General features: G+C 33.5%; 1 protein-coding gene across 2 annotated transcripts; it reads left to right on the top strand.

Moving 5' to 3' along the window:
* Positions 1–719: 719 nt before the first annotated feature.
* LOC129946173 (1-acyl-sn-glycerol-3-phosphate acyltransferase gamma-like) lies at positions 720–26673 on the top strand. 2 transcript variants are annotated; one of them, XM_056056256.1, is made up of 5 exons: positions 720–964; positions 25233–25441; positions 25512–26041; positions 26113–26470; positions 26538–26673. In XM_056056256.1, exons 2-5 carry the CDS (start codon positions 25261–25263, stop codon positions 26627–26629), a joined length of 1161 nt encoding a protein of 386 aa, XP_055912231.1. In that variant the 5' UTR covers positions 720–964; positions 25233–25260; the 3' UTR covers positions 26630–26673. The 2 variants fall into 2 exon arrangements, with proteins under 2 accessions (XP_055912231.1, XP_055912232.1); XM_056056257.1 differs by lacking the exon at positions 720–964 and adding an exon at positions 10049–10190.
* Positions 26674–27795: the final 1122 nt, after the last annotated feature.

Here is a 27795-nt window from a genome sequence, read left to right as displayed (position 1 = left end):
CAAATTCGACCGATTCACCTGTTAACTTAGCAAGATCGATCCAAACTTGTACAAAATTAAGCCGATTTATGATGATGAGTTTTAATACTCTATTGACCAGCCTTGATGTCGATGAACAACGGTGGAAAATCTGCGTCGATATGAAGCTAATAATTAGGTGTTGTTGATGGGAGAGCAAAGACTCGCTTCAAAAAGAAACTTTTTCATAGAAATGTTATTTGTTATGGTCACACCGAGGTATTTAACTTCCTTAACAACTTGAACTTCCTGATTCTGGTACTTCCATTTTTTATAACTAGCGTATCATCCGTGTCCTTTGTTGAAGATCATTCACCCTATTACCGATGTCGTAAACGACAGCAAAATGTACAATACGACACAATCTGCATTCCATAAATCGTTTCCAACTTTTGTCACTCGTTTTGTTGTCGTGTGTAAACGTCAAGTGAACGCTTTCATTCGGCATCGGAAAGGCATTCTATATCTCAAGCAGCTATTGAATCTTTAGCATAAAGAGCTCGTATAAAATGGAAAATTTTGCTGCCTTAATATCTGTAAAAAAGGTGTAAGAGATTGTGGCATCCCCTTAACTCTATCACCATTTGTGAACTCACCCTAAACTAATATCGTAAACGTATTTCAAGGTTAAGACTGTCATACCAAAACGAAGTGTCAAAAATATATCTGTAGTTTGACTTTTGCCAGAGAAAAAAAAATTGTTACACCAAATCCATCGTTCTATATTTTCACATGCTTAAGTGAAATGAGAAGAGAAGAAGAAAAACTTGTGTTTTTGTGTTAAAATAAAATTTAAACAAAAAGTGCGTCCTACCGAATTAGAATCCTAAGTCAAATTTAACTCTTCAAATTCATAATTTACTAAAAAATACTATTATATAAATACAAAAGAAAGTCCAAAAGGTTTACAACAAACTCACAAAACTACACTGCATTCAGCGATTTGGTAAGTGGCTAGTAGGTAATAAAAATGTTAAGAAAAAAGTTTCGTAAAAATAATACTCGCTTGGAATTCAATCTACCCCCCCTCGAATTGCTTTTGTTTATCATTTTCGAAACAAAATAAAACAATAAAAACGAACAAGTTTGTTGTTAACTTTTACTCGTAATCATGGTGCTCATGTCAGCTGTTGGATCTTGGATGTCGATGGCGATGGACTTCGACTCTATACAAGTAGCTATGTAGGTAGACGAGAGGTAGATACACCTAATTTCATTCGTTTCACCTTTGATGTTGGCCGTTTCTGTGATTACCTAATCCAACGAGTTAACCAAGGCCACCTATTTACTTTTTTGGGAAGTTTATTTTTTAGGTTTTGGCAAATTGTTTCGGGGTCATTTTTAGCGAAGTCATCTGCACTCAGTGCTTGGCTTGGCGTCCGTACGTCGCTCGTTGAAATTGTAAAGCAAAAACAGAACGAAAATTATGCGCGCCGTTACACGCACATGCAAATAATTGCCACTGTCCACGCAATACCTAATTGGTTCTGTTCTTATTTGATTTATATTTCTACTATATTGGCCTCAACCTATGAATCTGTTTAATCTAATAAACTTGTCAATAAAATTAAAGCACATATACATACATATAGAACAATGTACTGTACTTAGGTACGTACCTAACAATTTTACAAAATGTATGAATAAATACAAATTATTAGAATGATGTATCATCGAATCTTGAGCGATTGCTAAAGTATTGCGAATTAACCTTTAGACTATTCGCCACTTAGAGCCTATGTATTATCTTTTTGATTAAAAAATAACGGTTAGATAGGCTATATTGTTCTTTTAATTTAAACCATTTTTATTTTTATTCGATTTGGTTTGATTGTGAGGAAAATTAGATATGATTTTGTATTGTTTTGTTTGCCTAACTTAAAGTTAAAAAAAATTGATTTAATTTCAAACTCGGGTAGTTACGTTTAACCTATACGCATTAAAATTGTGGCGTGACAGGTCATAGAGCAGTCGAGTTAGATAGTAAGAATAGTTTTTTAATTTTTAATTGTACAATTGTCTATGCGACTTAGGCCGGTTTATTGATTCCTATCATAATTCGCTAAAGTTACATATAACTTTTAAGTTACTCATAATTATTATGACTTATATTGAACGTAACAATCTATATGAAACTTAGGAAAGTAACAGATTTAAAATGCATCAAAGTTCAGATCGTAGTATGCAATGTGACAAAATCTTGAATACTGATTTAAATTTGGAAACTGAATGTTTGTTACCTAATATATAAAATTCAGCTGTCACATTGTTAATTGCAATACTCCTCCGAAACGGCTTAACCAATTTCAATGAAATTTTGCATATACATTCGGTAGATCTGAGAAAAGGTTTGTATCTATTTTTTATATTTCTAAGTGCTATTGTTTAATTGCATCAACATCGTACACGGTGCAACGATCTTACGATACTATTCAGTGACGCTATGTACAATGAAGCATTTATTGCCACTGAGGACCTTTGTATTATCATTGCCAACTTAATACTCTCATTTCGGTATGCATTCACCAAATCGAAATGAATCTGATTTAATAGACACTGAATTGAATCGTGAACTACAATACAATACTGTAGAAATGGCAGCGATTGTTGCTCGCAATGTCCCACTAATGAATGAAGAACAAAGAAACATTTATGACGATATCATGCTCTCAGTTTTGGCAGGAAAAGGTGGATTCTTTTTTTGGATGCACCAGATGAAGCTGGCAAAACATTCCTTATATTGCTAATTCTTGCTTAAACACAATCAAATCATTAAACATGTCTATACAATACGCAGAACCATTTGTAGAAAACCAAATTTTTGATGAAGATATATCGCTAGATGAGATAATTATGGTAGTTCAACAAGCAAAAACAGGGAAAGCTGCAGGACCAGATCGCGCCCAATAAAATTTTACAAAAACGCAACAAACCAATTTCTTCGAAAAATATGCGAAAGTTTTAACTTTATTTTTAACACGGGCCAAGTACCTGACTCTTTCAAAGAAGCTTTAGTATTTCTCATACATAAGAAAGGAGACTTAAATGATCCAACAAATTATAGAGGTATTTCGTTTACAAACGCAATAGCAAAAATGTTTACAGCAGTGTTACTTTCACGTATAACAAAATCTGTAGACGGAAAAAACCTCCTCAGTAAATACCAATCGGGTTTCCGCTCAGGTTTCTCGACAACAGATAATATCTTCGTGATAAATACAATTATCCTGGACTTCCGACTCCGTCAAGGCAAATTATACATTTTCTTCATTGATTTCAAGGCCGCTTTCGACACTATAGATAGAAACGCTCTTTACTTTCGACAAAATGTTAAGAATAATTAAAGAACTTTAAAACGGATCTAAGTCAGCAGTATGGGATGGAACAAAAGCATCAGAATGGTTTGAAACTAAAACTGGATTAAAACAAGGATGTTTATTGAGCGCCATGTTGTTCGTCCTTTTCATTGATGATGTGACATCTTATTTACCTGCCGGAATCAACATAGCTAGTACAGTAATAAAATCTCTTCTTTATGCTGATGATTTGATACTACTTGCCGAATCACCTGAAAGCTTACAGTTGATGATTAATAAGTTGAAAGAATATTGTAATTTTTGGAATCAACATAGATAAATCTAAAGTTATGATAGCGGGATATACGAGAGGAAGTTGTTTACAAGGAGAGAAATGGTATTACGGTAGAGAAAATATTGAAGTCGTCAAAAGTTACAAATACCTTGGAATAGATGTAACTCCATCCTTCAAATTGAAACAACATCTTGCATCAAAACTTGTCAAAACAAAAAATGCAATTAATGTTAGTTGGAATCTACTATTAAAAAAGAAAGAGGTATCGAATTCAGCCAAATACAAAGTTTATGAGGTTCTACTACGTTCAATGATGTGCTATGGAGCCCACGTCTGGGGTTTTGAATATAACTTAAAATACACCAAACTACATGATTCATCTTGAAACTGGTTTGGCCGCACTCTACATACTATATACACTAAAACTCCATGTTGACTACATTATAAAAGTTATCTCAACCCATAGTCAAGAATGATTACAACACAGTCTAGGACTGTACGCTATTGGAAGGAACCACCACTTTATACAAAAATGGAAAGATCTCGGACTCAGTTGCCTCTCACTTGGCTATAAGCCTTGAAAGACCTTTAGAACTAAAAAATCAAATGTATGCAATAATAAGAGCAATAGATATAAAACGCAGATAAAACTATATGAAAAAAGCAAATGAATCAGAAAATCGCATTATATACCCGGCATTAGTCTATAATCTCAACGAAAATAATTATTGCACCGATACAAATATCTTTGTAATTTCGATCAAGAGGAGAACTCCTTAACCTGAATGGAACATCTTTTAACAGCGCCGAAACCAACTGCTGCACACTTTGCAACCAACATGCTAGAGAGAACACGTTTTATTTCCTAGGTATTTGCCCAATATTGATAAACTAGAGGATCCAGTATTTTGAAAAACCAACATTAACCTTAGAAGAACTTAAAAAATTACTTAATGGTCCAAATCGGACGTTATTTATAAATACTGCGAAGCAGCTTTGCACTACCGAAAACTTATTGTTTCAGAATTTAATTAAATCACTTAAAATATTATATGTATATGTTACTCACTGTGACAGACGGCTATTTTGGCCATTGTCATCTCTTTTTCATTTAAAGCTTTGTAACACGATCATGTAAAATATTTAAAAACTGTTTAATAAATGAATCTAATCTAAAATCAATCAAATACTAGTACGGCATTGGCTGTTGGATCATTCTCAAAACAACTGTTAGAAATAGGTCAAGGAAAAGTTACTACAGATGAAACTGGATGCATAAAATAACCGATTATAAATTCAAAGGATGCTCTTATTGGCCAAATATTTCCCGATGTACAGACAATATACAAATCATAAGTGGCTGGCAGAAAGAGCAATTTTAGCAGCAAAACATGTGGATGTCAACATATTAAATCTCAAGATACAAAAATCTATATTGAAACAGTTTGTGATGCTACCGAAGCTGTAAATTATCCAACTGAGTTTTTGAACTCAAGGCCAAACGATGTCTGTCTGCGGCTTAGATTTGAAGACTTCATGTTTTTTATAGGGACAACTATACGTGGAGTGTTCTCGAGTGGGCAAACCATCCACACAAAAAATATTCTACACTCTGTTGCATAATTAGCGATATATTTATAATTTTAAAGATTTAATGTTAATAAATAAAAAAATTGTTTGATGATTTGTTATTTTAATATTTTGTCACAGTTTACAGTGCTCTATATCTCTCCCACTTATATACCACATCCTTAGACACTTACAATAAGTTAATTATATCTAGCAAAATATTCTCTAAAAATTATTTATATGATAAAACAACGTTTGTCGGGTCAGCTAGTTGTTTTATGTATTTTTTATTATAATTGCATACAAAATCATAACTTGAACCTGGATAACTTTGTCGGTTTTGAAAAACTTCTAAATATAGCTCACTTTAAATTACAAATAGGAGACTCAATTTTAATTTCACCAATAACATTTGTATACGTAGCTGCTACAAAAAACTTAAAATACCTTACAGTGAATCAAAAATTGGACATAATCATTCTTTTTCCATAAGCCATCAAAAAGGACCAACGAATTTTTTGTAAACATGAATTCGTTTAGTTTAAGATTATATTTATTATTAACTCTTCATAAATAACCAAAATTAAATGATTCATTTTAAATTTTCTCTTGAATTATTTTTGTAAGAAAATAATAACAATTTTGGACAAAATAAAAACAACGTGAATACTATTAAAAGCAAAAAACAATGGGAAGCTAGTACTTCGTTCGTAATCCTTTACTCTCTTTTACCGCATCCAATCTTTTTTGCTTTGATTGAACTAGTTTTTCACAGAAGAAAGTAGGAATTTTCTCCCATTCAATTCTTAATGCATTTTTAAAATCTTTCTATTTGGTACAATTGTAGTTTTTAAGCTGATTGTCTAAGTAGCTCTATAAATGTTCAAAAACATTCAGGTCTGGTAATTTGTGTGCTTTGTTGTAAATCCATCCATCTACAATAACAAGATTTTCTGGACCAGCCGCCGACATACATTCCCATACCATAAGTGAGTCACCTCCATGTTTTACAGTAGATCTCAAGTTTGTTTTTTTAGCTCTTTATTCGGCTTTCTCCACACATTTGTTTGTCCATCTGATCGAAATAAATTAAATTAACTCTCGTTGGAGAACAAAACACGATTCCAAAATGACAAATCCTTCTATTGATATCGTCTTACAAACTCTTTTCTCTTGATTCTGTTTTTCTTATTTATGAATGTTTTTTTTTCTTGCCACTCTTCCATGAAAATTACTTTTTCGAAGCACTATTCTCACGGTTTCAGGATTAACATCTTTTTGCAATTATTTTTTTACCTCCACCGTCAGCTTTACCTTCTTTAAAATGTTTTATTACTAATTTTCGCTATTCTATCGTTCTTAAACCCGATCTTATAATACCGCAAACAATATATTGAATAATCATCTGACACATGTAACGGCATTTTATTAACCTAAAAGTGATATCTTTGTTCCGTTAAAAACAAAAAAAGATGAGTATACGACAAGGTGTCCGGTTTCTTTTTTGATATTTTATTTGTGATCGTTTCGGCGGCCAACTATTTACAAAAATATAATTTTTGCTAGATGTTCAGAGTAAATAATAAAAACTGTGGTTTGATGCCCAAATACGCCATTTCCAACCTTCATCAAATTTATTTCGTCATTTAAGGAGCAAAAAGATATGTGTCCGCATTCTTTTTTGATCAACTGTATGGTTTTTCCGAAAATTCAGTCTTTTCGAATTTTGAATATTGCTTTTGAAACTGTCAAAACTATCCTTGAAACTGTCGAAACATGCATTACTCCAAAGTAAGCTATGCTGGAACGATGGTTTCTAGTTGAAAAGAACCGCAAATTAACCAAAAATTGAATGAGTAGTTTCTGATACGCCAAATATCTTATCATCCGGTTTTAAAGATATTTTAAAAAGCTTTCGACACAGTGATCCATTCATGGTCATTAGTTGGACTTAATTCTGATTTGGTGTTTTTATATTAGTTTTTATATAATAAATATTAACAATTTCATTAAAAGTCATTTTTATTACTTGGTGGTAGCAGGTTATGAATTCGAATTAAAGGATGGCGAAATTCATTTATTTATTATCAAAGGATACTAACATATTTTGCAAAATATCGGTATTGGTTGCGATGCGGGACATTTTTCTGGAAACTCCACTTCGAACAATTGTGTAATCCTTTTGACGGGCTGACAATCGAAAAACATTCAACCAACTCCGTATCTAAGTATATTATTCGAGCGGTTTTGGCTGGTTCTTTGAAAAATGTTCGGGCTGTGTTGTCGGCATTGGTATTTCCTCTACCTTGTTTTGGAAAATCAACTAAAATTCCAAGCTCAGTTCCTAATGCGTCCTGCAAAAGTTCTTTCTTTTATTTAACCGCAAATTTTTCTTCAAACCCTCTGGCCTTCCCATTTTTGTATTAATTTTGTACGAATCAGTTGAACTCTCTTATCATTTCAATATTTTGTTTTTCAAACTCGAAGAAGATGTTCTCGAGTTATTACATATTATGATCGGTTTTATTTCTTTTTTTTATAATTCTAAGGGAACTATGCATGTTAGCTTCATATTGGTAGCACTGGCTTCTAGATTAACTAAAAAGTTTTTTTATGTCGGGGTCGCCCTCCACTTTCATCTGATCCCCATTTCCAGGAACACACGAAAGAATCGCCACTAGAATATGATAGAAAGGAATCTCGAACACTTTCGTAAGTCATGATTCTTCATTTTTAAAAAATTGTTTTGGAGACTTTTTTTAATTTAATTTTTTTAAAGAGTTGTCTTAAAAATGCCTTGCTGTATGCAAGACATAATGCGATCCTCTTTTTCGAGGTCAGAAATGGACATTCTTGACTTTGCGTGTAGTAAAACAGCACTTGCACACTCGGTAACTAATGTCTTTAATAAGTTTTCATTAAATGCAGATTGGTAGCTCTAAAAGAGAAAAAAAGAAGGTTGCGCAATGCAGCGGTACTTAAATTTAGGTTTGTTTTAAAGGCAATATTCAAATCTTTTAATTATACAAATTTTGAGATTTAACTCCACATTACTTTTTTTGCACAAAGGTAAAACTAATTCACTAAAAAAACTAATTTTTTAGTTTGAATAAATTGCTTAATATTGAAATACTTACCAGTACTAGATTCTGACATCTTGTCTTCAACTAATTCTACAACTTTTATTTCAATAAAACTACTCATAAACGCTTGCTAACACTGAAAATTCGCATGTGAAGGAAACTTATTGCATTGCACTACAAAGCTCTGCATTGCAAAACTAACGGACATAATTGAAAATCAATGACCGTTCCTTGCTATTTGAGCAATTGCTTTAATGATTAACGGCTTTTTTTACATCAAAAGACAAAATCCTAGTTTTGATAGGGTAGGGTTGAACTAAATGGATCACTGTGCGGCGGTACAAGAATTCTTAAAATTTTACATGCAAACTTATATTTTAGGTATTATAGACTTTTAAGTTGTCAATTTTATAATAGCTAGGATATAAAAATTCAATGAGAGAAATTCTCAAATTGGCCCTCCTACGTATAGTACAGTAAGGTACAAAATTGTACTTAAATTATGCAATTAAAGAAAGTCACTTAAATTTCTGAGTTAAAAAAAAATAACGGTACTTTTTTGCTCAATTGACTTGCTTACTGATGCCATTAACTACAAAAAATAGCACGTCTTTTTTGTTTGAAATTTTCTATAAAATTTAAAGCAAATCATTCTCGATCAGTATAAAGAGCGAACTTAAAAATGCCGAATTGCTATAAGTGGACATAATAAACCGTTTTATAGGCTCTGAGAAACTGTCTGAATTGACTTTTCTTTAACCTATTTTAAAGTACTTGGACGTACACAAAGACGGCTAGTTTCCGCCAGAAGAAACATTAAGATCGCAAACTGCATTCTCTCACTTGGATCTCAGTATGGATCTATTGTACTGTATACTACTTCCCAGTAAATGGACAGTAATCGATTGGATCGTTAGAAAACAGGAGGTAGAGATGTCTGAATTCTTCATCTCTTGATGAATTTTATTTTGTACAAAGATTTTTTTGAGAGCTGAGCATCCAAATATAAAGTCATTAGCTTTTAAATCATTGCAACCAAAGTTGCATGTGTTTATGTGGACATTGATTTTTTTACGAAGCTTCATAATTTAACTTGTAAACTCGTTTACTCATATCGAAAAAAGAGGGTGAGTAAATAGAAGTTTTGGAGTTGACGTTTTAAGCAATAAGTTGTTATAGTGAAATCAAAAAGGTTTTCTTTCAAAATATCATTCCATAGTTCCGAGTTATGGCTCAATTAACCCATATGAGGTATGGCGATTGAAAAGATAAAAGAGAATGCGTTTTAAAGAAGATGGGCTTGTAAAAGTTTGGTAATAAAGCCTAAAAGGAATATCTAACCCTCCTCTTATTCCACCATAACCTTCCAAAAAAAAACCCAACAGATTTTTGTATTTGATACCACGAAGTTAGTCTACGAATTAATTTACACATCTATAACAACCAAAACCTTGTTTCGACTCTTACACTAGGGTACATAAAATCATAGAATATATTTTTCTTGGTACTCTGTTTGAAGTTAAGTGTCCAGTAAAAGTAAGTTCCAACACATGACACCATTTACTTTCTTGGAAACCCGAGATAATTAATTCCCAGCCCTCAATTGTTGCGATACAAATATCAAAAGTAATAATATACATACATACATATGTATGTATTTTCTAATCGTCAATATTTATTTATTTATTTACCTAATCAAAGATAAAGTATCTGAGTTTTTTTCGGATAAGATTATTTAGCAACAATCGAACTTTGAATATCGACATGGTTTTGATATAGTCAACTGAAAAAAGTACTTTCGCCACTGTCGTCATTTGAAAGTCCAACTATTCACCACGTCGTCGGTCGTGTCGGTTATTCATTCCTGCTCTCTATATAAAGTGTAGATCCGATATTGGAAGCAAACAAAAATACTTATCGGCGGCGGCGGTATGTTAATAATCCATTTTAATATTATAAATATGAAATTAAAAATGCAAATAAAATAAAATGCTTGACTAAGCTATAATTTTGTGATAGTGATAGATAGTTTTAAAAAATGATCCACATTCTCGGCCTTGCACATGCACACATGTATTCGTTATCTTTTGATAAAAATTAGAACAAAATATATTTGATAGAGTTTAGTTGATGTAAAAGGCAAATAATTAAATTCGTTAGAATTCAATTTTATACAAATTCAAATTAGTTCAACAATCAAATTTATTTTACTTCTATCAAGTTCCATTGTACTTTTTTGAAATTGACAATGAAATGTGAGTTGGTTACAACTTGACAAGTTCCCATTATAAAAATCAAAAGTCTTCATTCGCGTTGAAAGTGAAATGTACATTTATCTCGAGTTTGTATGAAGGCAAAACAACTTAATCGCAAACTCTGATATGTTTTTTTTAGTAGCTCTGATTTGTGTGTTAGATTAGATAAATTTCCATATTTTTTCGATAATATGATATACAGTGGTGGACAAGAATTTAGCACATTAATAAAAGAAAAAATCAAACTTATTTATATGTTTTTTAAACACATTAAAGTATATTTTTCCAAACACACAATCTTATATTTTTTATATCTGAAAGAAAAAAATGGAAAAATAACATAAAACGTACACTTTTGTGTGGACATGAGTTTAGCACATTTTAATAAAATTGCTTGGTTATGTTACTTACCGTTACTAAAATTATATTTTTTTAAAAATATTTTGTTGGAAAACCTTTTTTATTTAATACTGCATTAAGTCTTCTTGGCAAGCTCTCAAGCATTCTGTATCTCTTGCCACAAATCTGTTAATTTTTCCGATTTTTGTTTTGCAATGGGATTCTCAACGTCATTGCACAAATTTTCTATTGGCTATAATTCGGATGATTGAGCAGGCCATTGTAAAACATTCACTCTATTGACCTTTAAGGCACTTTTCACTAGTTTTGAAGTATGTTTAAGGTCATTGTCGTGCATGAAGCGCCATAAAACCGTCAAATAATTTTCAGCATATGGTATCATATAGTTCACGACAATATCTTGCTAACAATGTTATGTCTACTTTCCTTCCTCTGCAGAGAGGTGTCCCTCAGTGCTCTATTTTGAGCCCTTTACTTTTCTCGATGTATATCAATGATCTTCCGTCATGTCTACTGAACCCTTCTGTGCACATGTATGCAGACGACGTTCAATTATACAACAGTTTTCGAATGCTTGAGAATGGTGTGCATGAAGTCAACGAGGATTTGAATACAGTTGTTATGTGGTCCCGCAAAAACGATCTTTGTTTAAATCCGAAAAAAAACTAAATGCTTATTCATCTCTAGAACTATAACGGATACCTCATATTTTTCAGAGATATATTTAAACAACTGTGCTGTTCGTCGATTCTGGCAAAAATCTCGAGCTTACATTTAATAAAACACTAAGTTGAAACACTCATATTAATCTAACCCTAGGTAAGGTATATGGAGGTCTTTGACTGCTCTGGGCGTCTCATCACATAACGCCTTTGAAAACACGCTTAGTATTGGCCAAAACGTTATTAGTACCAATAATGCTTTTCTGTGAGGTGTTTAGTAATTGTGACTTCGAAAACAAGCGAAAACTCAAAGTTGCTTTCAACATTATCACGCGTTACGTTTATGATCTTAATAGATATGACCACATCTCAAGTTTTTCTAAGTCAATCTATGGCATTTCACTTGATAATCTCTTTAAAGTAAAAACTTTAACCATGCTTCACAATATCATACAATCACATCAACCTGAATACTTATATAATAAAATACACTTTACGCGTTCTGAAAGATCATGCGACCTTATCCCAGTACGTTACTCATTCCTTGTATCTGAGCGCCAGTTTTATGTGCATTCTATTCGTTTGTGGAACTCCCTCCCTCGCTCTGTTAAAATTATAAGCAGTCCGACCATTTTTGAAAAAATGCTAAGAGAATTCTTCTCCTAGCTCTGAGCTTATTCGATGATGTTGATAATGATGGTGATCGTTATGATGATGAAATGTAAATTTAAATTTTTAGATAATTTCGAATGTACATACATATATTACTTTATTTTTTTTTATAACTTATACCTACATAATTGATTTTGTTTTGTTAATCTGTTTAATGCATGCATAATATTTCCACCTTTTGAATTCAAAGCTCAATTTTTGTAAAAATAATATTATGATATTGAGATTTGCTTTAGCTTATAAGATATTGTATCTTACAGAGTATAATTATACAACAAATAAATGAAATGAAAAAAAATCTTTGTACAGGTGCTGGTCCATTTTGGAGTCTTTCTTGATTATTGGATCAACACCGTGCCACGAAAAGGCACCCCATGCCATCACGTTTCCACCATCGTGCTTCACGGTCTTAACTGTATATTTAAGATCATGTCCTTTGTTTTGTGGACGCCACACTTTTTTTTCCCCATCTGATCCGAATCTACAGAACTTTGATTCATCGCTGCAAAGTACATTTTTCCAAAAATTAAGTTGTTTGCCTAGATGTAATTTGCCAAACTCCAATCTAGCCTTTACATTTTTTTTTTGAGACCAATGGTTTACTTTGTGCAATGCACCCTGTCAATTTTTTTTTTCATTTAGGCGACGTCTCACGGTTCTTGAAGATACATTGATAATGTAATCCTCCATTAATTCATCTCGAATTTTACTAGAGGTCTTAAATGCATCCTTAGTTGATATCATGTAAATGATTTTATCGTCCCTCTTTGTTGTCTTTCGTGTTCCAGGGGCTTGTTTTATATTTGTTGACACTCCGAACTTTTCAAAATGTCTAAGACTTACTTACTTACTTATTTAAGGTGTCTCTACAGTCCGTGGCGGACCTGGGCCTCAACCAACATGTGTCTCCAGCCAGCTCGGTCCCTAGCTAGCTGTCTCCAGTTTCCACACCAAGTTGGTTGAGGTCTTCACCCACCTGAGCCGCGGTCTTCCTCTATTGCGCCGTACCTCGGGATTGGGTTCAAAGACCTTCCGGGCTGGAGCGTTGATGTCCATTCGCTCTACATGACCCAGCCGTCTAAGCCGATGGGCTTTAAATCTCGAAGCATCCTGAGACGTTCTCATCTTTCTTATAGATGGTGATTTTAGATGGTCGAGAGATTACTTTACTTCTCGTTTGCCTCCTAAGTCCAAAGAAGCAGCGATTTGCAAGAATTATTCTTCGTTTGATTTCAGCGCTGGTGTCGTTGTCTGTGTTAATAGATGTGCCTTGGTAGACAAAGTCCTTAAATACATCGAAGTTATAGCTGTCCATGATCTTCCAATTATGTCAATATCATATCCAAATAATTGGATGGACATTTAGAAGATTGTGCCTCTAGTGTTGACGGTTGAGTTTTGCACAAAATGTCTAAGAGCAGCTCAGAAATCTCCGTTACTGTGCGACCCCTTGACTTCATCTTAATGATAAGCCTCCTTTTTTCCTCAGAACACCATTGCTTATTTGCCATGACTATTTAATGTTTTTTTTTTTTTGGTTTTTATTTCAATATGCAACATTAAGAATATATAAAATTTGAAAAAACAATGCAAATGACAAACAATAAACGATTTTTTCACTATGTAATTGGATCGCATATGAAAATGTACAGTTTTGTTTTCTCTGATTTGTTGTCATATATATTTCTTCAAAATGTACAGTTGATTGGAACAAAACTAGAGAGAAAATTAAAAATACAGTAGTACCCATCTCATTGTGCTAAATTTGTGTCCACCAGTGTATATACGTAAAAGAAGAATACATTTCCTTTAAATTTGCTCTAAGCCGCTTTTATATTGTTTAATATTGACACGGCTTGTAGGTATTTTCAACGTTCAAAGAATTTAGTTTTTGGTAAGTCGATTTCAAAACTTTCTGTAGCAATATATCATTAATGGCTAGTAAGATGTCATAATCAATAAACTTTGAATGGAACCTGACAAACGTTTCTAAAAAAAGAATCGGCCAAATGGGATATGTTTGCGCCGTAGATGCGCTTAATTACTGACAAAAATATCAATGGGATTTGTTTACAAAGTTTATCGTTATTGACCCTAAATTTTGTTAATAAATTGTAAAAGCTCTAAGTTCCTGAACTTTATGACCAAAAAGTTGTTTCTACTGAAGTACCTTCTTTAACTGACTGTCAAACATCTTCATTTTTTTTTTAGATTTATTACGCCTAACGACTTTTTCTGTTACTGAAGACGCACGGTCAGAAGTTGTCGCCAATAGTCTTTCGTTACTTTATTTTGTCGACATCGTAATTGGCCGGAATCATTTTTCACTATACTACCTTATGGTTAAGACTATTGTTAGGCGCCAGGTCTCCACGGGGGAATGCTTTTGAGTACTGGAAGAGGCTACAGCATGCTTATGGTTGCACGTCGCATGGGTGCATCGTGACCCTCTGTAAGGAGAGAAGACGACGTCCCAGGTCCACCAACCGCTAGTTCACCTTCGGTTGTTTTTGGAGACCCCTTTCCGCTTTAACCTTTTTTATAGATTCGAATTTTAATGGAATCGAAGCCATAGTTTATGGAGCCCTCGTTTAGAGCTAGAGGAGCCAAGGATTCTTTATTGAGTACCACCATAACAAAATATAAAGACCCTTCACTTCCTCTAGCCTGGCTATCTTCCAGTTATACGTCGGAAGAGACGGGTTACAAACTCTGATCATCTCGAGAAAGTCCTCGATACCAGCAGGTTCGATTGGTATCCAAATGCGGGCTCTAGGTCTGCTAGGAATGTCTTCCATAGCGATAACCTCGAGCTTCACACCTGACCAAACTTCACCTAGCCGGCTAACAGTGAGCTTGTATAGACTTCGATCAGCCGATATTGTGCCATCATCATCGCTCCTGTCAATGACCGCAACCACGACTTTTCCCTTCGCGACGTCACTGACACTGGATTGTTTCTTGATGGAATTGAGAGGAGTGCTGATGTTGTTGATGTTTTGGTGTCGGTACGGCCCCCTGCTCCTTGTTGTAGCAAGTATGCTTTTAGCCCATTCGACGATAGCGGTTTGCTGCGGTGTCCTTTCAGCCTCCGATGATGCACCAGAGGCCTTTAAGATTTGCGCCGCTTGCCGCCTTTGTCTATAAAGGCTTTTTGAGAATTTTCCATTTCTGAAAGTTTAGTAGTGTTAGTAGTTTTTAGTAGTGTTAGGGCCATTTTTCACAACCCTGCCACTAATGAAATTAGGTATCGCTACCTTTATATCCTTGGTCCCACGAGATGCGAAGAAAAGAGGTCCATCTGCACAGAGATTCGCATGTACAGATAAGGCTAGTTAATCCGGAGGTCGCCAGCTAACCAGGAGGAAGAGAAAGGGTGAGGAGTCAGTTGATGTTAATTCATCATTCTGATATGTAAGGAAAAGATTGGGATTCGGTAACAGCAATTCCGCTAGCTTACCTAGAGTGAGAAGGAGCATAGGAGATAGGAGCGCTGCTTGCTTTTTCGCCATTACAAGGTGGGATGGGAGTTGGTGACATAAACGTAGGCTGGTATGCCTTGTTTATGTGGGAATGGATGATGATTCTGGGAAGGTAGAGGGATAAGAACGTCGTTTAGTTTCAGGACTCATCTGGAGAAAACTCTTGAGAATCATTGACCTTACTCAGCTTCTACAACTCGACAAGTTCGACGTTCAGAGTAGAAGTGATGATATCTCAGAGAAACTAGAAATCGGTGCTTCGAATTAGGTTTAAAAAAATCAAAAATAAAAATATTACCACTAACCTAAGAAAATAATAAAAAAAAAACTTCACCAAAAAAAAAAAAGAATTATGCATAATAAAAAAATTAATAAAATAAAATAAAATAAAATAAAATGAATGCAGCCAAAATAGCCCCTGAAATGACTCAACCAGTCACGAATTAGTCCGTTGAGAAAGTTAGTCTGTCATGTCCCAAAAATCAAAATTTACATGCGGACGGCTTTACCAAGCCTTCACACACCACCAGCTTTTAAATTAGGACACCATTTTATATATTTCAAACATAATTCAAATTGCAACTTTATTATTAAAATAATTCAAATTCATTTAAGAAAAAAAATTCAATCGAGTTCTCCCAATTGTTTCTTTTCTTATCTTATAAAAAAATGAAAAAAAAAATATTAAAAAGGTTTAAACTACAACTCAGATTATGGAAAAAAAATCTGTCACGTTAAGATCCTCCAAATGTGCTTGTTAAAAACTGGTTTCCAATTCTTCTTAACTGCTTATGATTTTTTGAATTTACACCACCTCTTGAAATTAAGGAACCCTGTATCTATGGTCAAATTGCAATACTATTGAAAAGTAAAAGAAGCTTACAATAATGCAACCTGACCTTACGAGGGTCATTTGATAAGTCCGTGCAAAGTCAGACAAATGGCACAACTGGAGCATATCGAGGTTATTTACAGTTAGTAGCATGTCTTGAAAGAATACACACCAAGTTTTAGCCAGGTCGGTCTATTTGTTTGTGTTTGACATTCGTTTGAATTCAGAAAGTCAAAAACGATTGACCAAAAATGAGATCGTGTGCAGTGTTGCAAGAATGGTTTGCAGCTGTTCCAGCAAAATCCGCAGGACTTTAAGCGTCGTTTCATCATTATGGATGAAACATGGATACATTTCTACACTCCTGAGACCAAAGAGCAATCTAAACAATGGGTTGCTAAGGGGGAATCTGCACCAAGTTCCCTCGGCTGGGAAGGTTATGGCGATTGTCTTTTGGGATTCGCAAGGACTAATCTTCATCGACCATCTTTAAAAGGGTAATACCTGAAAGAGCTGAAAGAGAAACGTCCATGACTGCCCACAAAAAAGTTCTTTTCCATCACGACAATGCACCAGATCATACCTCAGCTGTTGCGACCGCAAAACTATTGGAATTAGGATTCCAAATCGTTTCACATCCCCCCTATTCTCCAGACTTGCCTCGGTCGGACTATTATTTGTTCCCCAATATGAAGAAATGACTGGCGGGAAAAAAATTCCATTCAAACGAGGTGGTGATTGCAGAAACCAATGGCTACTTTACAGACTTGGACAAATCCTATTATTCGGAAGGGATCAACAAACTACAGCAGCTTTGGACGAAGTGTATAAGCCTGAAAGAAGACTACGTTTAAAAATAAAAAAGGTTTATCCAAAAAAATTAAGCAGTTTTTATTTTCGCACGGACTTTTCAAACGACCCTCGTATATTAGGTCAATCTTGTTTTCGCTGAAGACAACTGTGGTGATCATTACCCCCCTCTTGCCATTAGTAGATTTTGATACGATGAGTTTTGCTAAACTAAAAGTTAATGGGTGGAGAATAAATTCAAATAATTGAGTTAATATCTATGATTGTGTTTTTTATATTAGTGAGATTCATCATGTATACTTCTAGAATCAGTCAAGCCGAAAGAATAAGCATATTTTAATTGGACCTGTTGAGATATTATTTCAAAAATTAGTTAGTAGAAATTGACATTTTGTCTCAACCGGCTAGCGAAGGCCTTTGAACTCATCAAGAATCGAATACCTTGCTTTTGTCAAATTCCTTATTTCGCCTTAAATAGAATGAGTCATGATGAGACGAAAAATTGGGTTGTCAAAAAACCTTTCTACTCCCCTGTTAGATCTAAATTTCAAAATAAGTGACCCAATGGTATAATTAAAGATTTATTTGAAGTATTCGCTATAAAGACATACAATTAAAGTGATCTATTTTATTTTTATAACAACAAGTGCATATATATACATATATACAGATGCCTTAACACAATAAAATACAGCTCAAGGCATTCAGAGTTATTTAATTGGCTTTGCTTTGTCATACGTTGATGGCAAAGTTCACAATTACTAAGTTTTGAATTTAAAGCAAAGCAAGGGACTGCTTTGTTGGTTGATTCAATAATAAATTGAGTTATTTTTATCTAAATGATAATACGCTAATATTTTTTAATTTTTAAATAAACTATAATAAATATTTATGTACTTCCTTTTACCATGTTTATAAAGTATTTCTACAAATATTCTCAGTTGTTGTTTGTTTAATCGTAAAAGCTAAAAGTTCGAGGTTCAATATATTTAAATTTTTTTGTTCTTACTTTAATTCTAGTTCTGTTGATATAAGGTGCCATAATTAACATAAGTAGCTATTATTATTATTATTTTCCTGTGATAAAAAAAATAATGAAACACCACACGCAATAAGAACAAACAACAAGTTGTGCAAGTTATACCATTCGTCAATAGGTGTGTTCAACGTTATCTGAGCTAAAGCTTTAATATGTGAAACAACCTTTTGGTTGAAAAAAGCATGAAAGTGTTATTTTTTGTGTATAATTTGGATTACTTTAATTAATTACTTTATGAGGCTCCCTTTGCATGAAGGGTTTCTGCCAGACAATTATTGAATCAAAGAGATATTCTACTGAAAAAGCGGGCAATTCTTTCTAATGAATTATTTTGGAATACGAAACTTACAACAGTTAAAATTTTTATTAAATAGGCAATTCTAAAAATATTTTTGTTAAATGAAGGGTCCACAAAAAAAAGTTCAAGTTTCGAGAAACAATTCCTTATTGAGGCTTAACTAAAAGTAAAAATTGAGTGAAGTTCATTGAGCATTCGAAAGAGAACATTTTTAGAAGGAAGCAGTTCGAAATAAAGATTTTAAGAAATCTTTTCGAATTTGGTTTTTATTCATACATTTCAATAAACTTTATAGTTTCAGTTTTCTTTTTAAATAATGTACTTGTGAATGCATTTACAAATTAAGCCAGAATTTATATAACTTCATAATCTATATTCTATATTTTGGTTTGTAGGTTTCTTGTTTGCTGTTTAGTCTAATTTCCAATAAGCTTTTAGCGCATTCAGAATTGAGACATTCATTCACTTGTTCTTAATAAAGTTATTAAATAGTTAATTTGCTAATCGTACAAAAATCTTAAGTTTAAATACCGAATCTATTATTAAATCATGAAATTTCTAATATACACTGCGGGTCATAAGGTTAGAAGCAGGATTTTTTGAGAAGTAAAATCGATATTTCTCCCGTTGCATAATGGATTAAAAAAAAAAATAACTATGGTAAGTGAAAGACTATTTTGTTAACAACACAACATACATTTTGGGTATAGAAGAGATTAAGCTAACTGAACTTCTAAGACAAATTGTTAATTAAGTCAAGAATATGCGAAAATAAGTCGGGTCATTAGATTAGAAGCACATAAAATAAATGAAAATAAAATGCAGTTATTCATATTTTGTTTAAGTTTTTTGGGTTTTATTAAATATTTAATAATGTGTGCTGCCACCAGCCTTTAAAATAACTTCAAAAAATCTATCTTTTAGGGATTTATAAAGATATTCCAAGTAGTCCAGTGAAATCTCACTCCAGGCCAATTTGATACCATGAATAAGCGCTTCCTTGTCATCGTATTGCTTCCCTCCCTCATAAGCCAGCCCCACACAATTTCCATTATGTTAAGGTCCGGGGAATATGGTGGCGTAGGCAGCAAGTAGATGTTTTGGTTTGCAATGAAGGATTTTACCTCTCGGGCTGTGTGTATCGGAGCGTTGTCCAAAAAGCTCGGTAGTTTTGGGGAATACTGATTCCTGATGCTTTGTAGGTTTTTCCAGTAATTTTACTATCTTGGACTACCAAGTCTATATTGCCATAAAACGAAATTGAGCCTCAGACCGTAACGCCTCCTTCTCTGCTATGGTGACGGTTTAAAAACCGCTCCTCTTTCCTCATGTCATGGAAATAATAATTATAACCATCTGGCCCATCTAGGCTAATTTTTTTTTCGTCGGAAAAAATAACCTTCCGCCAATCATTTGTAGTCATTGAATTCTGCACATCCCAGCTCATGTGATCTTTGGCAAAACACAAGCGTTGCTTCTTCCTTGCGTTATTAAGTGGTGTTTTTTTTTTTGTTTAAGCTTCAGGCGCTTTGTTTAGCATTGCGGATCGTGCGTTTGAGAGTCGATAAGCTGGCCTTAACATTAGCTTTATCCCTAATTTTAGCTGCCGATAAAGATGAATTTGACGCTATTGAAAGTATATTTCGCGATAAGGCAGAAGAAGTGTTTCCTTTATAATTTTTTAGATACGACTATGATTTTTTTAAATAGTTGCCGACACAATGATCACTTCGATTTATTTTTCGGGCTATAGCACGGCATGAAAGACCTTCAAAGTAATAAACATCTATTCTTGCCATTTCCTCCACTGTCAAACATTTTTTCTTGCCCATTTTTATTACAACTCAATAAACAACAATAAATTTATGAAATACACCGTTTATACCGAAAATAAAATGAATTCACTTCACAAGACAACGTTTATATGTTCACTGCTTCTAATCTTATAACCGATTTATTTTCGCATATTTTCGACTCAATTGACAATTTGTCCTAAAAGATCCGTTAGCTAATTCTTTAATATTCCCGGTATATCATGAATAAATGCTTCAATGTTGTCTTCCAATGCGTCAATTGAAGCGGGCTTTAACATAGCCCCACAAAAAATATTTTAAAGGCGTTAAATCACACTATCTAGGTAGCCAAATGTTCACAGAACTCGCCTCTCAATCATGCTTATTTTGAGATTCGAACGAAACGTTGATTTATTCGTTCGAATGAATTTTGTTTATTTTGAGATTCGAATGAAAAATATTCATTGCAGAAAATAAACCGAAATGAACCGTATTTTGGAGATCAGCTGTTCTAAATGATTTGACATTTTGATTTGATTTAGTGTGACCACACTAAATTTTTATTTTCGAAGAGTCTTATTTTTAATTCAGAGTTTGTCACAGATTAACAGTTTCTGAATTGAAAAATAAAGTAAAGTTAATAAAATGATTAAGAAAAACATTAAACATTTTTTCAACTAACGTATCCATTTTGGTTTGAATTTTCATGTTGTGTTTATACCTTTTAATATGTTATGTATATTGGTCACACATGGTCACACTTTCAATTGAAATGAAAACAATCAAAGTTTATAAACTTCAAATCGATGTAGATTTTTTAATTTTGGAGAAAGTAAACAATGGCAAAAGTTTTATTTCTTAATTCTAATGGCTAAGAACGAGAACATGTTCTTAGAAGAAGGATTATGGACGCATCAAATCCGTTTGAGTTTGACGATTTAAAGTAAGTACCTATAAAATTGATGTGAAATTTTTCTATTGCATCCTGGTGACTAAATTGATTTTGTTTTGTAAATTTGTAAGGAACTTTCGCCTCAATAAGCGGGCATTTAAATATGTCTTGGATGAGCTTTCCATCGAGATACAGGGGGGAACTTCTTTGTCCATACCGTAGCACTGTCTTTAGCCCATGGCTATTGAGCTTCACGGCAGCATTTCTCCAAAACCGGTCAACATCTATACGGTTTACAGAAAAACCCTTCGCTACCTCCAGATTCTCCTCCATCAACCTTATCAGGATTTCTTTTTGTTCCCTATTTGTCCAATTTGAATGTGACTGTGCCCTTTATGAAATAACAAATATAACCAATTTCGTTTAATTATCATATACAAATTGTTAAAACTTACATCTTTCTTCAGCTATTCACCAGAAAATATCTGAACGACACAAAAATGACATTTGGTTCGAATCACTCGAAAGTCAAAATTTACTTATTTTTTTTTTTAAAATGAACTTTCGATTGAATCAGCAAACTTTCGAATCGATCGAATCTTAAAATAAAATCTTCTCGAATTCGAATAACTTTCGATAGAAAACGAATCTCAAAATAAGGGTGAATAAGTCCATTGTTGCATGTGCTGTATGGCATGTGGCACCGTCTTGTTGTAACCACATGTCATGCAAGTGAAACTCTTACATTTTGGGCAAAAAAAATTGGATATTATCTCACGTGAATGGTGAGCGCAATCATTCACAGTTACGTTACGATTCACATCATTTTTGAAGAAGTACGGTCCAATGATGCCACCAGCCCATAAACCGCACCAAACTGTTACTTTTTCTGGATGCATTGGTAGCTCTTGCAAAGCCTCTTCCTGATATTCACTCCAAAATCGACAATTCTGCTTATTTAAGGTACCTATTGAGCCAAAAATGAGCTTCGTCTGAACACAATTTTTCGCGCGATGAACTTTCTTAACAGAGCACACATTTTGATAATAAAATTCAATAATTTGCATTTCATTTGTAAGACGATTCATGGTTAAATTATAGACCAAACTGAAGATGTTTGACATTGAAACCAAACACGAAACGTGCGTCAGCTGTTTAAACCAATGTTGCCAAAAAGATAATAGCTAAAAAACTAAAAAACCACCCTTTATAATTCTTTCTAACCAATTTGGACATCGCTGGTTTAACTTGTTGGGCTGAAAACTCTTGGTTCGATGGTAATAGTTTCAGGTTTTAAAGTAGTAGTCCTAGTTTTAGACCCAAAGGCAGACGAGAGTAATTGACTTCGATTTCTTTTAGAATATAAACTCTATGTTGGGAAAAAGTCAAAGGCCTTAAACAATTAACTGCTCTTGTATTTAATATAGGGATAAGATCCGAGTTTTAGCCAAACAAATTTCGTAAACCCGAAAATAGTTCACACTATACAATTAGACGTTTTCGTTTGACACATTTTAAACTTCGACTGTCAAATTGTGTATTGATGTAAAATTTTTAAGTAAAAGTAAAAAAAAATGCAATCTGACCAATTGAATGCATACAAAGTAAAGAATAAAATATGAAAAATTAGTTAAAGTTTATTCATAATCTCAAAAATCTATCAATACAAAAAACACGTCGTTCCCTTTTGTAAATTCTGAAACTTCAAGGGAAAAGAAAAGTTTTAATTTAGTTCTTAGTTTTGGCCAAAAATTCAACGATTTCAAAGTGAAATATTTGTTTTGACATCAGCTATCAACACTTTTATTTACATTTAATTGAGCGTTGAATGGGCAGCTTTATAGCCTTTTCACACCAAAATCAAAGTTTTCGAAAACCCGAAAACCGTTCACACCGAACATTTGCACGTTTTCATTTGACATTTAAATTTGTTTCACACCGGCTGTCAAATTTTGCTGCAGAACTTTCGATATACTCTGCAATGAACTAAATGATCTGAAAATGCAAGATAAAAACTTTAGCCTTATGTAGGTACTTATCAATTTGATTGAGTAGTTTAACAAACGTTTCACCACCCTCTAGAAAATATATCATAGAATCAACTACAAACAAAACTGTTACAATAAAAATTAACTTTATTTAAAACATTTTCTTCTTCTTTTACAACAAATTCAATCCAAAATATTGAGCTAACAATTGCTTCTGTTGGCCAATTGTGCCTTCAGAATAGCCATATATTGTGGCCATCTGAGTCCAGAGCGATCACTGAAGCTGTTATGGTGAGCTGCAATTTCTCCATGACTATCTCTGTGGCTTCTTCCAATTTTCCTAGCCCACTGCGACTTAATTCTGTAAATAAAAAAACAAAAGCAATAATTCTTATTTTGTAAGGAAATTATATAAATAATATTACTTACCACGACCAAATGTATGTTTTGACAGCAGCCATCAGCTGTTTTGTTTACATTAATTTGAGCGCTGAATGTTTCGAAAGGTTTGTTTGTTTAGTTCAACTTTGAATTGCTACTAGTTTTCGAGAGGTTTTATATAAAACTTGTGGTTTACCAAAAATGTATGGGAAAACTTGAGTTTTCGATGTAAGTTTTTGTCAAAAACCTATAATTTCGCGAATACCGGGTTTTGGGCTTGGTGTGAAAAGCATATTAGACAAAATAAAGTATTTAAAAGTTAGTCAAGTTTCTGTCATCTGATTAACCAGCTTCCAATTACTTTCCAATTAAAGCAACTTTATTGGAAAGTAAGTCAAGAAAAATCTATGACAGCTTCGGGGGCGAGATCCCTTCCGTCCGACGAGCTCACGCCGTGCACCGCAAGCAGGCCGCGACCCCCGGAGCTCAACAATCCCACCTAACCTATTCCAAATCTTCCTATCTCTTTTTCCTACCTCATCCTTATCCTACCCTTCCACTTCACCTACCTCCACACCTCCTCCTGCCTCGCAACAGGCTTCTTTGTCAAATTGGAAAAGGAAAAAGTAATATTTCCTTAAAATGCAAAATTCAGGTCGAGGAATTGTAGCTTGCCTAAGACGTGTTATGAAGACAATTAAGTTTTTGGTAGATTTTGCACGGTCAACTGAAAATAGAGGTTGCCTTGGACTTCAAATGAAGTCCCTTAGGTTGTCTGAACCTACCCATTGACTGCAAATGAAGTCCCTTATGCTGTCTGATTTGTTTGTTTAGTTCATCTTTAAATTGCTTAAGAATAATACGTGAGAAAAATTGGGTTTCCGATGTAGGTTATCGGCCAAAACCGATAATTTCGCGAAAACCGGTTCTAAGATTCGGTGTAAAAAGCATATAAAAAACCAATCAATTTTGTTTTCGTTTAATTATTATTGAGCCTTTTTTAAATGATCGTATGTGTGAACTAAAATGTTTTTCGAAAACGTAAAAAAATTTGATGATGTTCTAGGAATCCAATTATGCCTAAAATAAGCATTGGAATTGGAAATTATTAACAGTATTTTCCTTTAATCATCCCAATAGGCGTGATAGTTTCATACGAACCAATAAGTGGTCATATGTTAACTGTACTGATGTTTCTATAAAACAAATAATGCATATAAACATTTTAATAACATGAACCTTTTGTTAAAATATTCTACAAGTTTTTTTTTCAATCTTTGTTTGGATAAAAAATAAATTACAAAATAACCCAAACAAAAAACACGCAAATACGAGCATAGCACGAACAAAGTAATTTCAACTTCGTTTCCATTGTGTAATATTATAAAATTTTAGCTACCCCTGTCATCTCGAAGCCTCGTGATATTATAACTTAGGTCAATTTAACAAAATTATTTTTCATCGCATTTTAGTTTTTAGTAATTTTAAAATATGTTCTTTTTTTCAGAATACCAAATTAAGAAAAAAAACTCAAGATGACGGTATTTCGAGAAATCACAAAATCAAGACTGATCCACCTGTGTATAGCAATGACATTCTTTACATCAGGACTTATAATCAACTTCATACAACTTATCTTGCATTTTTGTTTAAAGCCATTCAACACACAACTTTACAGATCTCTGATGTACTATCTCTGCTTCTCGCTTTATTCTCGTTAGTTTTTTTTTGTTTTAAGACTTTCCATGTTTTCAAATTATCCTAAATTGTACACTCTTTATTTCAGAACTTGTTTTTGTTGCTGAATGGTGGGCAAATAGTAGAATAGAAGTATGGATAGATGAGAAAGACAAGAAATTTGCTGGAAAAGAACACGTTCTTCTGGTAATGAACCACACATACGAAATTGATTGGTTAGCCGGATGGATGTACGCTGACAAATGCCAGGTTCTGGGAAATTGTAAGGCTTACGCCAAGAAAGTCATCTCCTATATACCATGCATTGGTTGGGCTTGGAAGTTTGCCGAGTTTGTTTTCCTTGAACGGTCCTATGACAAGGATAGGGAAATTATTTCACGTCAATTGCAGGCCATTATGTCCTACCCACATCCTGTATGGCTACTACTTAATGCCGAAGGGACCCGTTTTACCCCACAGAAACATGAAGCATCAGTTAAATTTGCCGAGGAGCGGGGATTGCCTGTTCTCAAACATCATTTGATCCCACGCACTAAAGGCTTTACTGCCAGTTTAGCCAGTCTTCGCAACAAGTGCACAATCTACGACATTAATGTTGCATTTAAAAAGGACGACCCGGTAAGTTTTCTTTTGAATCATGTAAACTGATGTTAGTCTTTACTTTTTTGTTTGATATTATTATCATATAGGTTGCTCCAACTATGTCTAACTTGTTGAATGGCAATGGAGTTAAAGCGTACATGTTTGTTCGACGCATTCCATTAGATCAGGTTCCAGAAGACGAAGCTAAGGCTGCAGAGTGGCTCCAAGAAACATTCCGTGAGAAGGACAGGATTCAGGATAGTTTCCACACGACGGGAAGTTTCTTCAAAACTTCAGGCTTCAAAGAAACACAAAGCGAAGTTCAGCAACCACGATTGCAAGTTCTAATTAACTACATCGCTTGGGCGACGTTCTCGATATCTACAATTTTATATTACTTGGTATCCTCGTTACTGTCACAAAATTGGATCGGGCTTTCAATAGCTGTAGGCGTTTTATTAACCTGTAAGTAATTTCCGGTGTGAGATGAGGAGCAATGATAATTTTAAACCTTAATTTATCCCCCTTACAGTCTACGTCCTGATGTCGAAAGCAATTGGTATGTCGGAAATAAGTAAAGCCTCATCATATGGAGCTGAAAATGGGAAGAAGAACACAAATTAACTTTAAAAAAAAATTAGAAAACAACCTGTTATTGAATTGTTCAAAATCCTTCAATGTATGCATGTACATATATAACTTGTGTATACATACAACATTTTGAAAGGTTTTTCATTTACCTATCTAATCTATAGTTGAAGAGGTTTATTTTTCTTTGGATTGTGAAACTACATTCGTTCAGTGTAGCATAACTTATAGATGAATTTACTTTAATAAGGAGATTAATATGATTAGATATTATGTATAATAGAACATTGATTAAGCGTAACAAGATCCCCTTTATGTAAAACTATAATATTATTAACTTATAAAGCCAGTTATTATTTCTTTTTGTTTTTATTTTTTTAATTATTGAATATTGGGAAATTAAAAATTGTATATTGTTTATTTGCAATAAAACAACAACAAAAAAATGGAAAGTAAAAAGGAATTTAATTCTTTTGTAATCGAGTACCTTTATAAAAAGAAGAAGAAAAAAATAACATTATGTACAATTTTTTTTGTTTATTGTTACAATTATTTTTTTGATGCGAAAATAAAATTGTTGAAATCAGAGGTATTTTTGTTTAAATCGTTGTAATTAAAGCAAAATTTAACTTAACTATGATTTATTTTATCACGATTATAAAACATCGACCGGAGACTACGTTTCTTTTCCTGTAATTTATTTAAGTAAACCTTTTTTAGATGGGAAGAGAGGACCTGGGTCCTGATTAGGTTCGCTGCGAATCGTTTTTAATTCGACCTTTCAAATTCGACTCGCGTCGTATTTCCTTATTAACTAATTCGCGGCGAATCGAAAATAGTTTCCTATATTCCAGTGGTTTGACACTTTTGGTTTGACTTTTTCTTCCTATATTCCAGTGATTTGACAGCTCTCCACAAATTGTGTTTTGTTTCGATTGAATTTGTGATGATTCAATAAACAATATTAAATTTTATTTTATTGTGGATTGTGGATAAATTATAAAAAAATTAAAATAAACAAACAAGAAAGAATTCACGAAATCGAACGGTCTTTAGCCTAGGGATCCACAAAAAAAAGCAGTCGGATTTCAACTCAACAACAAACATGATGACATTTAAAATTCGCCTTCGAATTCGTTAATTGGTCAAATTCAAATGAAGAAACTGAAAGCTAAAGCAATAATTGGAAAAGGGCAAACTCG

The sequence above is a fragment of the Eupeodes corollae genome, chromosome 2 (assembly GCF_945859685.1).
Source record: "Eupeodes corollae chromosome 2, idEupCoro1.1, whole genome shotgun sequence".
In the NCBI taxonomy this organism is placed as follows: domain Eukaryota; kingdom Metazoa; phylum Arthropoda; class Insecta; order Diptera; family Syrphidae; genus Eupeodes; species Eupeodes corollae.
Note: the sequence above shows the minus strand (reverse complement) of the source record. Positions and strands in the feature narration are given on the sequence as shown.

Bases quoted from the DNA above. Each gene is read 5' to 3' on its own strand.
- LOC129946173 (XM_056056256.1), top strand. From the start codon at position 25,261: ATGACGGTATTTCGAGAAATCACAAAATCAAGACTGATCCACCTGTGT. The intron at 26,042-26,112 runs GTAAGTTTTCTT...ATTATCATATAG, and splicing joins CATTTAAAAAGGACGACCCG to GTTGCTCCAACTATGTCTAA. The intron at 26,471-26,537 runs GTAAGTAATTTC...TCCCCCTTACAG, and splicing joins TGTAGGCGTTTTATTAACCT to TCTACGTCCTGATGTCGAAA.